At 60.3% G+C, this 17,385-nt stretch overlaps 3 protein-coding genes across 8 annotated transcripts; 1 reads left to right on the forward strand and 2 right to left on the reverse strand.

Annotated features, from left to right (window-relative positions):
• TNFRSF12A (TNF receptor superfamily member 12A) lies at positions 202-2,208 on the reverse strand. Its single transcript, NM_001142839.2, has 4 exons — positions 2,094-2,208; positions 1,271-1,375; positions 897-1,031; positions 202-817 (listed from the first exon to the last, which is right to left on the reverse strand). The coding sequence occupies exons 1-4, from the start codon at positions 2,185-2,187 to the stop codon at positions 762-764; spliced, it is 390 nt and encodes a 129-aa protein (NP_001136311.1). The 5' UTR covers positions 2,188-2,208; the 3' UTR covers positions 202-761.
• CLDN6 (claudin 6) lies at positions 2,420-6,545 on the forward strand. Of its 2 annotated transcripts, XM_005662194.3 has the most exons (2): positions 2,420-2,948; positions 5,296-6,545. In XM_005662194.3, the coding sequence occupies exon 2, from the start codon at positions 5,322-5,324 to the stop codon at positions 5,985-5,987; it is 666 nt and encodes a 221-aa protein (XP_005662251.1). In that variant the 5' UTR covers positions 2,420-2,948; positions 5,296-5,321; the 3' UTR covers positions 5,988-6,545. The 2 variants fall into 2 exon arrangements, with proteins under 2 accessions (XP_005662251.1, NP_001155117.1); NM_001161645.1 differs by lacking the exon at positions 2,420-2,948 and having other exon boundaries at positions 5,304-6,049.
• Positions 6,645-15,741, reverse strand: CLDN9 (claudin 9). Of its 5 annotated transcripts, XR_002342136.1 has the most exons (5): positions 14,524-15,741; positions 13,923-14,165; positions 11,210-11,827; positions 7,113-9,615; positions 6,645-6,978 (listed from the first exon to the last, which is right to left on the reverse strand). XR_002342136.1 is itself a non-coding variant. In XM_021085620.1 (4 exons), exon 4 carries the CDS (start codon positions 7,866-7,868, stop codon positions 7,215-7,217), a length of 654 nt encoding a protein of 217 aa, XP_020941279.1. In that variant the 5' UTR covers positions 7,869-9,615; positions 11,210-11,827; positions 13,923-14,165; positions 14,524-15,741; the 3' UTR covers positions 6,772-7,214.

Genomic DNA, 17,385 nt, shown 5'->3' on the forward strand with positions numbered 1-17,385 from the left:
AGGGGCAGGGCTGGGGTCCTGGATGCTGGAGTTTCTCCTCAAGATCTTCCCTGGAAAACGGTCAAGGCCCGGCCAGGTCCTGGCAGGCTGGGCTCAGGCATTGAGAATGTGTGAGTCACAGCCTCACCCCCACCCCCGCGGCTGACTCACTCCTCCCTCCAGCTCTGGAAAGTTGGGCTGGGGATCATGCCACTCCGAACCTTTTAAAGTTAAAAGATTTTTTTTAATAAACTCCCCCCCAAAAAAACTTTCTCCCCCAAATAAATATCCCCCCCCTTTGGAGGTTGGAGGGGCAGTGTGTTAGGGCCAGCCCCACTAGAGGGCCAGCCCCCTAGTGTTAGGAACAGGTCCCTAAACCCCCAGGGCTGAGATCCCCTGTGGAGGAAATTCAGTATATCTGAGTGGGTGGGGCCTGGTGTGGTGTCTGTCCCTCAGGTCAGCCTGGCTCCCAGGCCGTGGTGGGGGTGGGGGAACCTTGTGCAAATACTGCCATTCCTTAGTGTCAGCCGTCTGGTGTGAGTGAGCCAGGGTCTCCTTTTCTGGAGCCAGAGACTGGGCAGACACCTTGGAAGCCTCTTCCGAAGCCTGGGCCTAGGCATCAGGAGGTGATTCACTCGTCCCCCTTCCCTCCACACCCCTGTGGCTGGAGCAGCCTGGGGCTCTGGCTGTGTCTGGGAGGCTAGGGCTGGCTCCAGAATGAATGAATGAATGAATGATGAGTGGGCGGACGCAGCATCCTGCTGGCAAGGGGCCGCTCACTGTCACTGGATCAGCGCCACGCCAGGGCAGCCCTCCCCGCCGGTCTCCTCGATGGGAGCTGCAAGACAAGAAGGAGGTGTCAAAAGCGGGAGTGATATTTAGGAATTACGGGGGGCGCGCGGCCCGATCCCACTTACTGGTAAACTTCTCTCTCCTGCGGCACCGTCTCCAGACCAGGAAGCCAGAAAGCAGCCCCAGCACGAGGACCAGGCTCAGGGCGCCCCCCAGAATGGGCCACAGCAGCCTGAAAGAGGCCGGAGGGGCCGCGGCGCCTGGGGAGGGGGATCCAAAGTCAGAGACCTCGGCCCTCTCCCACCGAGCCCCGCCCCCCAGACGCGTGGCTCAAGCCTTTGTCCCACCGTGGCCCCTACCCGGGTCAGAGCCCCTTCCTCACTGCAGTCCCCGCCTCTGTTAACTCCCCAGATCCGAAGCCCCCCAGCTCCCCTCCTGACCGCAGCACCCCTCTCCCCCCGCCTGCGGTTCGCGCGCCTCCGGCCCCGCCCCCACTCACAGCCCAGGCAGAAGTCGCTGTGCGGTCGCGCGGGGCACGACGCACAGTCCATGCACTTGTCTAGGTCCGCGCTCCAGGAGCTGCCGCGAGAGCAGGGGGTGGTGCCTGGGGAGGGGGCCGCGGGTCAGAGGCTGGGGGCGGGGCGCGGCTATTTTGGGGGCTGAGGTCAGGGTCCGCCAGCTCGAATAACGTGAGTCACCGGCGCCCTCCCCCCCTCATTCCTCACAGGTGACCGCACGGCCCGACCGGGTCACGGCAGCGCGGGGGAGAGAGGGGCGCAGCACGAAACGCAGTCGGGGGGGGGAGGTCAGATCCCCATAACGCCCCCCCTCGCCGCTGGCGGGTGACTCATTCCTGGGCACCCGGCCCGACCCCGGTCCCTCCCCCCCGCATAGCTGGGCACTGAAGTCACCGGATGGAAGGGGGCACCCCACATGGTATAGGGGGCACAGACCTCCGTGCCTCTCAACACCCTCCCCCCCTTCGGTCGCTGGGCCTGGGCAGACCCGGTATTGATCAGGCTGGGGGTGTGCCGCCTGACCGGACGAAACATCTCTCCCTCCAACTTTTTTTCTCCACTTCCGAGGCCGGACTCGGAGGACAGAAGCCCTCCCCACCACCCCACTGAGTTGGTTGGACAGGCGGGAAAAAGGCTCGGACTACGGATGAACGAGATGGGCCCTGTCCGGACCGGGAGCGTGTTGTCCGCCTCGTCCCTCCTGTTCGGTCCCCTCCTCTGGGCCCCCAGTGCCGGCTCTCCAATCCCGTACCCCGGATTCCCCCGGCCCCCACGGCGCTCCCGCCCAGTCCCGGCCGGGCATACCTGGCACTCGCTCTCCGGCCGTGGCGCGCAGCAGCACCAGCCCGAGCCCCAGCACGAGGAGCCGCAGCAGCGGGCGCAGCGGGGTGAGAATCATGGTGCCTGTCCCGCGACCGCCGCCGTTTGCGCCCGCCGCGGGGGGACCGGGAGAGACGGCCCCGGCCCCGCCCCCGCCTTCCGGGGCGGATCCCTCGCCTCTACCCGCCCCACGATCCAACCCTGGACACCCGGTCCCGCCCAGCTCCTTAAGTTCAGTCAGTCGCTCAACTGACACTGTCTCCGGACGGGAGCGTCCAGAACGCCGGAAAGACGCAGTTCTGGCCATGCCTTCTCGGTGCTAAAGGCCGGGACGTGTGTGTTGGGCCAGGGGGGTAATCTAGCACGAAACAACGATACTGCTGCTTTCTTATGGGCCCCGAGGGTGTGATAATAAAAACCGAACAAAAATAATAATACTGCGTCCTTCAATTGCTACTGTCCTAAGGTAGTTAGATGGTAAAATGTGGGCTTGTTGTCTCCACTTTGCAGGGTAAACCAAGGCTCGAGAAGGTTAGGTGAGTGTAAGAATTGAGATCCAATCTGTGTTCGGCTCGGCACCCTGAGCGGTGCCCCACGGCCACCCCGACGGAGGGCCAGTTGAGGGCGGGCACCCGGCTCAGATGTGGAAACAGAGGCTCCGGGCTCGAGCGCCCCCCACTGACCAGGTTGGGATTCGCGCCTGCCCTGCGGTCTGGACTGGGGTCTCTGCCCCTCCTCGGGGCGGTGGTGCGGTGACGTCACTGCCCCTTTAAGACCCCCGCCTCCGCCCCATCCGCACACTCCGCCGGCTACTCCGAGTCCCTGAGGGCCCCTTTGCAGGTGAGGCTGGGAAAAGGGTGCATGGGAGCGGGGGGTGGCGGGGAGGGGCAGATGCCTCCAAGAGAGGGGTGCAGGGGGCGTGGCGGCGTTGACTTGGGGTGCATGGGAGGATCCTGGACTGATCTCCCGGCGGCAGCGGCCACCTAGGGCGGCGAGCCCCTGGGCTGGGGGCTGCTCCAAAGCCGCGGCCCCGACAGGGTCCTTCGGCGGAAGGGTTAAACGCCCCTCCCCCCCTCCCGGGGACAAAGGCACCGAAACTCGGGCGCCCCTCCCCCGCCGGCGCGGCTCTCTGGGGCGGGGCGCCCCTCCCCCTCCCCTGCGGGAGCGGACCCCGCCGCGGGCCAGTCTTTAGACCCCTCCCCGGCTCGCGGCTTCCTGGCCGGAGGTCTGAGGACACCCTCTGTCGGGCCAAACTCGGAAAGGAAATACGGATTGAGTGTGGGAGCCGCTAGTGAAGGGAAGGGTCGAGGGCCGGGACGCGCTTGCAAGGGAGTGGTGCCTGGTGCCATGGCTGGCAGGGCCCGGGCGGGAGGTTTGGGATTAGCGCTGCATGGCCCGCCTGGCCCAATTTTCCCCGAGGTCATGAGTTCAGCCTGGCTGTGGACGGGGTGCACAGGGGTGGAAAGCCTGCCCTCTGGGCACCCTGCTAGGACTGGTGCTACACTGAGGCCCGAGCCGCGGGCATAACTTTAGGCAGCGGAAGCGCCACAGCAGGACCCTGACCCGAACCGATCCTGTGCGGCGGCCTCCAACACCGAGTGAGAAGTGAGGGGCCAGGGCTGCCCAGAGCAGCTGGTTCCCCGGACAGACTCCAAAGGTTTTCGCTTCTCTCGGGGAAATTCTATCCTGACAGGATAGCATTTGAGGCAAGAATACACACCTTGGCGGGGTACGCTTTCCCCCCCTCCATCTCTCCTGCCCCATCCAGGGTGTGGCTGTGTGGGGCTGGTTTGGACCAGGCAGGAGCAGGCAAGCCAGGGCCAACCGTGGGGGACCCAAGATCTTAAGACCAAACTGGTAACCGCCTGTTGGGGGTATTGAACCAAGTTGGGGTGAGGGTTTGGACGTTTATGTTGGGTGGTGGGTGGAAACTTGGGTCTCTACTCTTGATGTTAAAACTAAGTTTTGTTTCTGCTTTTTTGAGTTCTCTTACGGTGCAGCAAGTTAAGGATCCAGTGTTGTCACTGCTGAGGCTTGGGGCACAGCTGGCACGGGTTTGATTCCTGGCCCCAGAACTTTCTCATGCCACAGGTGTGGCAATAAATAAGTAAATAAATAAATAAATAAATAAATAATTTAAAACCTTTTTCTTTTTTAAATGGCCACACCCACAGCCTATGGAAGTCTCAGGGCCAGGAACTGAATCTGAGCCGCACCTGCAGCCACGCTGGATCCTTTAACCCACTGCATCTGGCCAGGGAGTCCACCCACTGCCATCGGATTCTGAACCCATTGTGCCACAGCGGGAACTACAAAAAAAATATTATTATTATTATTATTTTGTCTTTTTGCCATTTCTAGGGCCGCTCCCGCGGCATATGGAGGTTCCCAGGCTAGGGGTCAAATCGGAGCTGTAGCTGCTGGCCTACACCACAGCCACAGCAACGCGGGATCTGAGCCGCGTCTGCAACCTACACCACAGCTCACAGCAACGCCGGATCGCTAACCCACTGGGCAAGGGCAGGGACCGAACCCTCAACCTCATGGTTCCTAGTCGGATTTGTTAACCACTGCGCCACGACGGGAACTCCCAAAAAATTATTTTTTTGAAACTGGTTCCATGGCGTGCAGAAGTTTCAGAGTCAGGGATCAGCCTGCACCACAGCTGTGACCCAAGCCTCAGTAGTGATAATGCTGAATCTTTAACCGGCTGAGCCACCAGGGAACTAACTACTAAAACTAAGTTTAAAGCCTGAACACATGGCTCAAGCCAACCCACCATCCATTTGCCCTGTGGAAAGCACCTAAAAATTGCACGCTGGTGATTGATCCCCTTAGCCCCTTTGCTGTTTGAGAAAAGGTACCCAAAGTGGCTGAAGCCCTGGACTAGCCTATTTCATTTGCACTTAAAACAGCCAGGACTGGGTTGCTTGCTTTTTTCCTCTTAGAAGCTGGTGCCTGTCACATAACTAGTGGGGAAAAAATACCAGTATTAAAGGCTTCTTTTGCCCCTGAGAAAATGAAGCTCAGGGGACCATGCCTTGCCCACATTAAAGGATATGGTACCCAATGCCCAGAATTCATTCTCTTGGTGACCTGTGTGGCGGCTGCGCCATGTGGCATGGGGGTTAGCACTTACTAGGAATGAGGGGGCTGGGTCTTAACGTTACTCTGCTTTGCCCCCCAGGGCAGCTCCTCCACCTCAGCCTCACCATGGCCTCCGCTGGCCTGCAAATCCTGGGGATCGTCCTGACGCTGTTTGGCTGGGTGAATGCCCTGGTGTGCTGCGCCCTGCCCCTGTGGAAGGTGACCGCCTTCATCGGCAACAGCATCGTGGTGGCCCAGGTGGTCTGGGAGGGGCTGTGGATGTCCTGCGTGGTGCAGAGCACAGGCCAGATGCAGTGCAAGGTGTATGACTCGCTGCTGGCACTGCCCCAGGACCTGCAGGCAGCCCGTGCCCTCTGTGTCATCACTCTCCTCGTGGTCCTGCTCGGCCTGCTGGTCTACCTCTCGGGAGCCAAGTGCACCACCTGCGTGGAGGACAAGGACACCAAGGCCCGTCTGGTGCTCACCTCTGGGATCATCTTCGTCCTCTCAGGGGTGCTGACCCTGATCCCCGTGTGCTGGACGGCACACGCCATCATCCAGGACTTCTACAACCCCCTAGTGGCTGAGGCCCAGAAGCGGGAGCTGGGAGCCTCCCTCTACTTGGGCTGGGCGGCCTCTGGCCTTTTGTTGCTGGGTGGTGGGCTCCTGTGCTGCACCTGTCCCTCGGGGAGATCCCAGGGCTCCAGCCATTATATGGCCCGATACTCGGCATCAGCCCCACACACTGCCTCTCGGGGTCCCTCTGAGTACCCCACTAAGAATTATGTCTAATTCGGGTGGGGGTGGGGGCTCCCATGACACTGGCGCCTAACCCTGAGCTGGAACCACGGAGACGGTGATCCGTGACAGCTTCGGGTTTGCTTTTGCTTCAGATGGGGGCCCCTGGTTGATCCTCACCCCTGTAAGACGGAGCCAGAGAAGCGATGCTTCTGAGTTTGTGCATCTTTCTCCACCCTGGACACCCCCGTCTTAGAGACCCACCTGGAGCTGAGGGTCCTGTGTGAAGCTCTTTGCTGGCCAGGTGCCTTCACCCTGTCCTCAGGAGTTCCTGCAGTCGCTGGGGGCAAGGGTTCCCCAGGCTTGCAGGGACAAGCCTTCCCTTGATGGTCAGGCTTCTGGAACTCCCAGGGGCTCTTGAGCCTCATGAAGCCACTAGGACAGTAGGCGCTAAGTTACCAAAGAACCACCCAATCTTCAGACCTCCGGCTCCTCCCTCATGAGTCCTGCCCCCTCGGCGCTTGACCCCCCTCAGCTCCAACCCCTGTGCACGTCTGCCAGGTCCTGTCCACACTCACCAGTTTTTTCTAAATAAAGCACGTTTCATTTTGATACTTGCCTTTGGTGCTGCTGGGAGGCTGCTCGGTGCCAGCCTGGCAGGAGGAGGTGGGCACAAGTGGCTCCCTCCCTCCGCGTTACCCTCAAGCCTGGCATGGCCTAAGTGAGGTTACCCACTGGACAGACAGGACCTGGAGTAGGCCTTGTCCTGATGGCCCCTGGGGAGGCCATCAGGTCTTCCCTGCCCAATGACAGATCAAAGGAGCTACAAAGGAGTTACAAATGCTCTATTTATTCCCTCCTGGAAGGTGGGGTGGGGGTGAGGTGCGCCTGCGCCTCCCGGCCTGAAGGGAATGGGCAGCTCCCAGAGGACCTGTCCTGGGCCTCTGGATGCTGGCAGTGGCCATGCCAGAGGGGACGAATACAGAACTCCAGGTTGGGGAGGGCATGAGAAGCCACTGCCGTCTGGATGAAGCCATCCTGAATCCTGGACATTAGAAAAAAGCAACCTGGGGGAGCTGGGCAGGCCCGGGTACCCTGCCTGGGGGGAGGTGGGGACCCCGCTGAGGAGGGTTTCGATGCAACCAGGCCCGGCTCAAGCATCTGGAAAGTGGGTCTCACCTGGGATGGGGGCAGGGGGCTGACCGGAGAAGGCACGGGTGAGAGGAGGGCATCGGGCACAAGGTCGAGGTTCTGAGCAGCAGGCTTCCGGGGACACGCACCTCACACATAGTCCCTCTTGTCCAGCCCAGACGCGCCCGAGCGGGAGGGGATAGAGTAGCCCAGCCTCGGTCCCCGGGGCCGGTCGATCTGGGGCGGGGGGCATGTGCAGCAGAGGAGGCCCCCGCCCAGCATGAGCAGGGCAGACGCCGCCCAGCCGAGGTAGAGGGAGGCTCCCAGCTCCCGCTTGAGGGCCTCGGCCACCAGGGGGTTGTAGAAGTCCTGGATGATGGCGTGCGCCGTCCAGCACACGGGGATCAGCACCAAGATGCCCGACAGGAGGAGGACCACCCCCGCCGTGAGCACAATGCGGGCCTTGGCGCCTTCGTCCTCCACGCAGGTGGTGCACTGGGCGCCCGTGATGGCCACCAGCAGGCCGAGCAGGGCCAGCAGGAGGGCGACGACGCAGAGGGCGCGGGCCGCCTGCAGGTCCTGGGGCAGTGCCAGCAGCGAGTCGTACACCTTGCACTGCATCTGGCCTGTGCTCTGCACCACGCAGGACATCCACAGCCCCTCCCAGACCACCTGGGCCACCACGATGCTGTTGCCGATGAAGGCGGTCACCTTCCACAGGGGCAGGGCGCAGCACACCAGGGTCCCCAGCCAGCCCAGCACAGCCAGGCTCATGCCCAGGAGCTCAAGGCCAGCTGAAGCCATGGGCCGCCTCGGCTAGATCCTCCCAGCTCTGGGAGGCCTGGTGGATCCTGAGAAGCGGGTCAGATGTGCTGGGCGGGGGTCTCGGTGCCCAGCAGGAGCGGGAGCCAGCGTCCTCTGACCAAGAGTCCTCACGCCTCGCTCCGCACCCCTCGCAGATGTGTCTCGACCCTCGGCAAGAAAATCAATCTCGAGTCCTGCTCCGCTGAATGGCTGGTGTCCCCTCGAGGCCAGATCCCCGTGGCCACCGCTGCTGCCTCAGTCAGGTCCCAGCCGCCGCTGCCACTGCCGATCTGACCACGCGGGCCCAGACCCTCCCGACCCACTTTCAGGCTGAGGAGACACAGCTGGCGCAGCAACGGCGGAGCGGCTCGCCGGGTGGGTGCCCCCTGGGGACGCTGCCGGCTCGGGGCTGCAGGCGGGGTTTTAAGGCCGAGGCGGGGGAGGAGCTGCGAGGCCACGATGGGGAAGCCAGTTACGGGAGGAGGCGGGCCCGGGGGTGGGACGGGGGTGGGGGGGCACAGGGTCAATGTGAGGGGGAAGGGGGGATAGTGGCCAGAAGAGGACATCCACGCCTGTGGGGACGCAGGGACCGAGGACGGGCTGGGGGTGAGGAATGGAGGGGTGATAAAGTGACGGCGCAGGATGGAGAAGCAGGAGGGCGCCTGCCCCTGCCCCCAAACTCCAGCCACCCCCACTTTACTCTCCCCACCCCATTTTGTTTCATGATGCAAATGCACCCATTGCCCCCAGTACTGCACACCCCACCCCATCCCCCGGCCCTCCAGCCCAGGACTCTCCCCGGAATCCGATCTGTCTCCCGTCTCAGTTCAGTGGCCCTGGTGGCTCCCGAGGGAGGGGCCCCAACCGCACTGTTCCCTGGCGACAGGTGCCTGGCGCCCAGCTCAGGTGGCATCGCCCAGGCAACGGCCTAGAAAGCCACCCCCCCCTTCTACTTCAGCTCAGGTGTGCCTTCCCCAGCCCCACTGCTGAAACCGGGGGCTGAGCGGAGCTGCTGCAGGCGTCTGGGGGCCCAGGGATGCTGCGGAGGTGGGGGAGGGGAGCAGAGCACAGGAGCCTGGGGGGTGCGGGGGTGCAAGGGGAGAGTAACAGAGGCACCAGCCCTAGGTGGGCGCACAGCCCCAGGACCCCTCGAGGAGTGAGACACCACAGGGGACAGGGGATGAGGCCCGCGTGAAGACTCCCCTCGTGGGGGCGCAGCCTGGGAGTCACAGACCCTGGCTCAACTTCTGCCCTTTCCCCAGGGCCAGATCATGGAAGGTCAAGCTCCTTGGCCTCCTTGGGTCAAAGATTCCTTTGAGAAACATCATGGGGCCCAACCAAGGAAGCCCCTCATTTTGGGGAGGGGGAGGGTCACAAGCTCCTTCAAGCCCCTTCCTAGGTGCTAAGAACTGAGCATTACCGTGTGAATAGGAGTGGGGGCTCCACCCTCCAGGGTGTGTGGGAGGCCTCATGGGGAGAGCCCCTCACCTCCACCTGGCCTGGCCCTCCGAGGAAGCCCGAGCTCACCCGGCCAGTGTAGGGGGGTGCACACCTGGTCCCTGCAGTCTCTCCAGCCCAGGGGTGGGGGTGCCAGGTGCCTCCTCACCTGTCCAGGGGGCTTGATTTATAAAGGATTCTAGCTGCAAGTGGGTGCGCTGTTTCCGGGAATGGGGTTCAGCATCTTTTTTGGAAGACAGGTTTATCTTTTCATCAGATTTGTAAAAGGGGGCGTGCCCCAGAAGAGACCCTAAAATAGAGAGCAGAGGCCAGGGTCAATCAGTAGGTCAGGGGCTTCCTGCACGGCCAGTGCCTCTCCACAGAGAGGCCAGTGGCCATCCCGGTCAGCACTGGGATGCCTGAGGTTGAGGACGGGAGGGTGAAGGTAGCTGGAAAGCGCTCCCCACTGGTGGTGATGGGCAGGGGGAAGCCTGCGGGGGGGGCAGCTCATACAGCCCCTGAGGCCTCAGGTTCCATGGGGGTAGGGGATGCTGGGGAGAAGGGCAGAGGCAAGCCTCAGTGGGCTCCCTCTGGGGCCCCAGGAATCCAGACACACAGGTTTGGGCAGGTGTCAGGCAGGCAGCCCAGATCTCTGCATGGCCCACAGACTCTCTCACAAAAGGCCTCCCATCCTGGGCAGCCCCAGCCCGGGGCCTGTTCTCTCCAGGCCCAGAGACAGTCCGCCTCTGGCCTTGGGTGACCAACTCACCTGATCTGCCCAGGACATTCCTAGTTTGAGTGCTGAGTGCTGCTCCAGGGACAGCACAGATAACGCGGGCAGCCGGTGCGCCTGCAGTCAGGCCTTGCTCTAAGGGCACCTGTTCCACGGGCAGCTCTAACCCCTAACATTATGACAGGACCTGGTGGGGGCACAACACCCACCAGGTCACCGTTGCCCAGACACAGTCCTGAGGGGATCCTAAGTTTCTTAGAACTAGGAGACCCGCTGGGGAGGGTGTGCGGCAGAGGGCAGATGCCCAGGGCACCCGGGCAGGAGTGTACTGCCCTCCCTCGGCCCTCTCGGCCCACAGCTAGGAGGCCCCAGACCCGCTCTTGGGCCCACAGGTCAACCTGGATGCAGCAGGATCTGGGAACCGAAGGGTTAAAGTTGGGGGCTAGGCAGGGACGGGAGCGGCCGGGACCCCCACGGTGTGCTTAGCATCTCAATGACACCCTCCGGAGTTCGAGAATCCCCACCCCAGCCGCCGCTGCAGCCTCCCGAAGGGGCGGGGGCGGGGCCTCCCCTCTTCTAACCTTTGTTCTCTGGGAGCGCAGAGGGGCGGGAGGCTCAGGTGGGCGGAAGCCGGAGCTCAGCTTAGGTGGAGGTGGAGGTGAGGTGGGGGGGGGTTACTCCAATCCTATTGTCTGTCTTGCTTCCCTTAGAGGTGAGCTGTCCCCAAGGACAAAAGTGGGGAACTGACTGCAGCCAGTACGGGGCCTAGAGGGTCTGGAGGTGGCTATGGGGCTACAGATCACCACCCCTCAAGGCTGCATCACTGGGTTCCCTGGGGAGGAGGCTGCAGGTTGAAAACTTCTGGCTCCAGAACCAAAAGGAACCCAAAAGGAGCCGAGAACCGTGCCGTCCGCGAATCACTCTTCCGGGCTCGCAGCCCCGTTTCACAGACCAGGAAGCAAGCTCAGAGGGACCCTGGCCAAGAAAACGGGCAGGAAGCTGGACAGGCCGGATGCAGCCCCAGACCGACTTCAAAGCCCCGGCAGCTCCCTGCCCAGCACTGCTGGCTGAGTTCCGGAGGGTGGGCTGCGCCTCCTGCTCCCTCTTCCCCTGAAAGCAGCACAGCCCGAGGCCCAGGTCCCCCAGGCTGAGCCTCCCCCAGCCTTCCCACCTGCATCGCGCCCCCTTCCTCCAGAGGCCCTCCTCCTCCGGGAAGGCTCGTCTAGGCGGAGAAGGGCATCTGGATCTGATTACACGGGAAGCCTGGCCCACCAGGGCCTCCCTTTCACCGTGGCGGACGCCGCCTGTGTCCCGGCACCATGTCTGCTTGCAGATCCCTGGGCTCTGGTCAGACCTGGTGTCAATGTCACCCCAGGGCCTGGCTGGGCCGGTCACAACTGCCCACCTCCGACCTGCCTATCTCCAGGGTGGCCGAAGGCATCTGCCAGGCCACATGTGCCCTGCCCGCCCTGGGGCTTATCGTGGGTACTGATTTGGGACAAGCCGATCTTGTCAAGAACATAATGGCAGTTCCATCTGTAAGCCCGGGAGACTCCAGGGACAGGGTAACAATTAACTTTATTATCAGTGGCAACTATCAGCCTTCAACCAGCGGCAGTTAGCCATCCATCCCACCTTCCGAGGGGGCCGTCTTCCCAGGAACACGTTCCGTCCAGCCCGTCCAGCCCGGCACGTTGGGCTCGTTTACTGATTCTTAGCTCAGAGGGGAAGCAGCCAGAGCGTTAGGTAGGACAGGAGAGGGACTCAGACCTGGGTGATTCCAAACAGGCTGCTTAACAAAAAACAGGAGGCCGGCGATCAGGATCCAACAGTGAGGACAGACACCAGAGAGGCACGCTGGACACCGGGACAGCCTAGTCGCGTGCAAAGAAGGTGTCCTGGCCCAGAACCAATCAGAGGATCGAGACTCACCCGGACAGACACCAAACAACCCTCAGCCCTTACACTTGGCACAGGGGGGCCTGGGGCAGGAAAATCGGGGTCCCCAAACTGTTCCAAGATATGAGAACATAAGAAAAGACTCAGTTGCAGCCAGGGGCAGTCCCTACCCCAGGACGGCCTGCCCCCTAAGGGGGTAAACATGCTGTTCCCTGCCACAGACTTGACTCCTGACTTCGGATCAAGATGGGGACTGGCAGAGGCGGTTTGTCACTGGGGAGACCGACCAGGAACAGCCATTTCGAGCGCCCTAAAGAGCTGTGCCCTTTGACCTGATGAGGCATTATCAGTCTGGGAGAATTCCTTTCAAATCGAACTGCTCCTGTCCTGAACCAACTGCTTCTGCTCCTGCCTGGAGAAATGGCCTCTCTGGATCCCCGATCCCCGCACCAGCCCTGGGTCTATCCCAGCGCAACTGCAGCCCTTCCCAGCAGGACAACACTCCCCCACCTGCAGCACCTCCAAATCCTTGTTGCCTGTGGGCAAGGACACTGACAATAGGACAAAGAGGGCAGGGGAAGCAGCAAGCCAGCAGGAGTGGGAACTGGCCACAATTCGGTGAAAGTCTCTTTTTTTTCCTGTGCCAGTGAGAGCTTTACCCAGGCGCTAGTGCCTTTGGATTCTGCCCCAGGGCTCCGAGGGCACTCGAGGCTCAGGTTCAGCAAGGGAAGAGGAAAGACAGCTTGGGAAGAGGAAGAGCCCCACGGGGAGGGGACACTGCTTCCATGGACTGGATGGTGGCCGTCGACACTAAGCCCTGGAAACTGGGAGCACAGCCTTATTCGGAAAAAAGGGTCAGAGTTCCTGCTGTGGTTCATCAGGTTAAGAATCTCACCAGGGAGTTCCCATCGTGGCGCAGTAGTTAACGAATCTGACTAGGAACCATGAGGTTGCGGGTTCGGTCCCTGCCCTTGCTCAGTGGCTTAATGATCCGGCGTTGCCGTGAGCTGTGGTGTAGGTTGCAGACGCAGCTTGGATCCCGCGTTGCTGTGGCTCTGGGGTAGGCTGGCAGCTGCAGTTCCGATTAGACCCCTACCCTGGGAATCTCCATATGCCGCGAGAGCGGCCCAAGAAATGGCAAAAAGACAAAAAAAAAAAAAAAAAAAAAAAGAATCTCACCAGTAGCCACAAGGATTCAGGGTTGATTCCTGGCCTCACTCAGGATCTGGCATTGCCTTGAGCTGCGGTGTATGTCATAAATGTGGCTCAGATCTGGCGTTGCTGTGGCTGTGGCGTACGCTGGCAGCTGCCACTCTGATTCGACCCTAGCCTGGGAACTTCCATATGCTGGGGGTGAGGCCCTAAAAACACAAGAGGAAAAAAAAAAAAGGGGTCTTTGCAGATATAGTTAAGGATCTCAATATGATATCCTTTTGGATTTAGAGGGGGCCTTACATTCAGTGACAAGTGTCCTAAGCAAAAAACAAGAGGGAGCTCTGAGACACAAATACAAGGGAGAAAATCATGTTAAGACTTCGGTGCTGGAGCCACAAACCAAGGAAGGCCTGGAGCCACCAGGAGCTGCAAGAGGCAAGGAAGACTCCTCCCCTAGAGACCTGGGGGGAGGTGTGGCCCTGGGACACCTTGATTTGGAACTTCTGGCTTCCAAAACCGAAAGAGAATAGCCGTCTATTATTTTAAGCCACCCAGTTTGCAATGATTCACTACCACAGTCTCAGAAAATGCATAACTGCTTTGCTTGCTGGTAGGTCTCAGGCTCTCAGGGGTCCCCCAAGGTCAGGCTGGCTTCCTGATGCCTCCTGAGCTGCTGTAGAAGAGCCCATTGAGACAGGACGCCTGCCTGGTTACCTGAGCCCAAACCACCTGAGTAACAAAGAGAACTTTATTCTTTGTTAAACATGCTGGGGAGAAATGGGGGTGGGGTAAACATGGGGACGGAACAGGGGCTTCCTCTCATGACTCACCCTGGGAGCTTTCCTGTCCGCTGGGGGAGGACTTCCCAGCCCTTGCATGTGACACTCCTGGTCAGGGGCCCAGTATCGATTGTCCATCAACACCACTGCTTTCCGGGTGCACCCAGGCCCAGGGGACCCCAAGATCGATTTCACCTGAAAGCTTGACTTCGTGACTTGGAAGGCAGCTTCTGAGTTTCCAGGAAACCACACAAACTTAAGCAGAGGAGGGCCTTGGCGATGGCATCACCAAACCTTTGGTTGTATAAGGGAAAATGAGACGTTAGCGCTCTAAAGCATTTTAAACCTTGTTTTCATTTCCCCAAGCCCCGGGCTGTGGGCTCCCCGGCCCCACACGCGAGGATCACCAGTAAATTTATCAGTACGAGGAATTAGTTACACTCTCAAAGGAGCAGGTAGGAGGCTTGCTGTAGAGCAGTAGGGAAAAAGAAATGGCCCCAACCTGCAAATGAGCTTATTTTCAGACTTGCCCCTTCCTCCCTCAAACCTGGGCTGCTCCCGACTCGCCGGGCCCAGACCTGCCTTCTGTATCTGCCCGCACGGAAGGCGGCGAAGGTCACAACCCCGTGTGCAGGCAGGGCTGCCTACTCACCCGCCCGCAGATCCTCCCGGGCGGCGACCTAGGGCAGGACCCGGCGATCAGCACGGAGGCGACAGGAAGAACTGCGGCGGCGGCGGCGGCGGCGGGAAGACAGGCCGCGGCCAGGCGTCGCGGGGCGCGGGCGGCGCCAGCAGGTTGAAGGGTGAGGGTCGCGCGGGCAGCGGCGGCAGCGGCTGCAGGGGGGGCTCGGCTATGAGGGGCGGGCGGCCGCGCGCGCTCACGGGCCCCGGCGTGGCGGCGACCGCGGCTTCGGGTAGCGGCGGCAGGGGCAGGTGCGCGGGCGGCGGCGCGGGCGCGGGGAGGCGCGGCAGATCCTGAAGGGCAAGAGCGGCAGCAGGCGGCGCGGGTGCGCAGGCTTCGGGCGGCAGCTCAGGAAGCGCCAAGTGGGCGCCGGGGCCCCAGGGCGCCAGCGGATCTGGCCGCCGCGGGAGCGGGGGCAGCGGTGGCAGCTCGGCCAGGGCGAGCGCCGAAGGCGGCGGCGGCGCGGTGCTCAGGCCGGGCGGCAGTCCGGGCAGCGGCGGGTGCGGCAGGGACGGAGCGGGCGGTGGCGTCCGCAACAGCGACGCGCGGGCCCGGCCCAACCGCGGGTGGACGCCGGAGCGGGCCAGGCGCGGGTGCGAGTGAGAGCGGGGTAGTCGGGCCGCCAGTTTGGCCGCTGCCGCTGCGCCAGGACCGAACGCTCGCAACCAGCTGATGCCAGATCCCTACAGCAGGCTGCCACGCGCCGCGCTGCGGGGGGCAGAGGAGACAGCCAATCGGAGCCGAGCGCCCCGCACTCCAGCCAATCAAAGGCCAGTGCGCCAGCGGCCTAGCGGCTGGCCGCCAATCGGAGGCATCAGCGCTGTCAAGGTCTTCCCGCCCTCACCCGGCCCCAGCCAATCACAGTGCCCCGAGGTGCCACAGACTCCACCCCCACCACTTCTGAGGCCAGGCGCTGTGTGGGGGCGCCCCCAACTGGCCTGAGGGTCCACTGAGGGGCTACCAGCCTCCAGACCGCCCCGCCTCGCCCCGCTCCGCTGGACAGCCAATGAGGAGAGAGTTCATTTTTCGAGTTTGCCCTTAGAGATTCCGGAATGATGCTCCTGGTGTGGGTCAAGAGCTTTGCAAATTTCCATTCAGTGATCTTATGGAAAAGATGAAACGATATCAATTCCAAAGTAAAGTGTGGCATGTAGCACTTGCATTAACGTGAAGAACAATTGTAATGACAGATGGGTGACCATCAGAAAAAAAGAAGAGTCAGTTTATTTATTTATTTATTTATTTATTTTTTGCCTTTTTGCCATTCTTGGGCCGCTCCCGCGGCATATGGAGGTTCCCAGGCTAGGGGTCTAATCGCAGCTGTAGCCGCCAGCCTACGCCAGAGCCACAGCAACGTGGGATCCGAACCGCGTCTGCAACCTACACCACAGCTCACTGCAACGCTGGATCATTAACCCACTGGGCAAGGCCAGGGATTGAACCCGCAACCTCATGGTTCCTAGTCAGATTCATTAACCACTGCGCCACGACGGGAACTCCCGAGTCAGTTTATTTAAAATCAGAATATGGAAACCTTTATTAAAACAATATGAGGGAGCTCCCTTCGTGGCTCAGTGGTTAACAAACCCGACTAGGAACCATGAGGATTCAGGTTCCATCCCTGGCCTCCCTCAGTGGGTTAAGAATCCTGCCTTGTCTTGAGCTGTGGTGTAGGTGGCAGACACAGCTCAGATCCCACATTGCTGTGCCTGTGGCATAGGCTAGCAGCTCTAGATCCAATTCGACCCCTAGCCTGGGAACCTTCACATGCAGCGGATGCGGCCCTAAAAAGACCAAAAAAAAAAAAAAAAAAAAAAAAAAAAAAAAATGAACAAACAAAAAAACAAACCAACAATATGAGAACATTTCTAGGTAGCTTAGAAAGGATATCACTCCAACTGTCCTGAGACAGTCTGCTCGATGGCGCCTGTGCCCAGGTAAGAGACGTGGTTTATTCCACACCTCTTGCCATGAACTGTAGTGTAAGATCACAGATGTGGCACGGATCTGGCGTTGCTGTGGCTATGGTGTAGACCGGCAGCTGTAGCTCGGATTTGACCCCCAGCCTGGGAACGTCCATATGCCAAAAGTGTGGCCCTAAAAAGACAAAAAAAAAAAAAAATTGGATATTTTAAAAGAATCAGCACAGCAAGTCTATCAAGATTCTCAAATTGAGCAAATGTAATGAGGTAGGCTAAATCAGGCTGAAATTCCAATAATGTTTATACAATCTCCTAGAAGTTGATCAACCCAAAACCTTGTGGGGGGTACTGCAGTAAGGTTTGGTCTACACATAAGTTATCTTAAATCAGACCACAGAAAGACAAGCTGAGTTCCTTGTAGGGTGCCAAATCTTGTCAACCCTATTCTGCTCAAATTCTCCAGTCAAGTCAAAACTTCATCAGACGGCAAGAGGTGTGGGCCTGGGAAGGCAAGGCTCAGAACAGAGGTTCAAAGACTTGGACTAGCCATGTCCTGGGTCAAAGTTCAGAATAGCAGGTCAATCCCTAATTATGCAACCTCCATTCTGGACCCAGGCTAGGAGAATAGTTTGCTTCAATATTTTTGGATGAATAAATTTGTTTTGGGGTTTTTTTGTTTTTTTTTTTAAAGGGCCGCACCTGTGGCATATGGAGGTTCCCAGGCTAGGGGTCTAACCGGAGCTGTGGCCATCAGCCTACGCCAGAGCTACAGCAACGCGAGATCCCAGCCCCATCTGCCACCTACACCACAGCTCACGGCAATGCCAGATCCTTAACCCACTGAGAGAGGCCAGGGATTGAACCCGCAACCTCATGGTTCCTAGTCGGATTTGTTTCTGCTATGCCACGA

This window comes from Sus scrofa, chromosome 3 (assembly GCF_000003025.6).
Source record: "Sus scrofa isolate TJ Tabasco breed Duroc chromosome 3, Sscrofa11.1, whole genome shotgun sequence".
Taxonomy (NCBI): Eukaryota; Metazoa; Chordata; class Mammalia; order Artiodactyla; family Suidae; genus Sus; species Sus scrofa.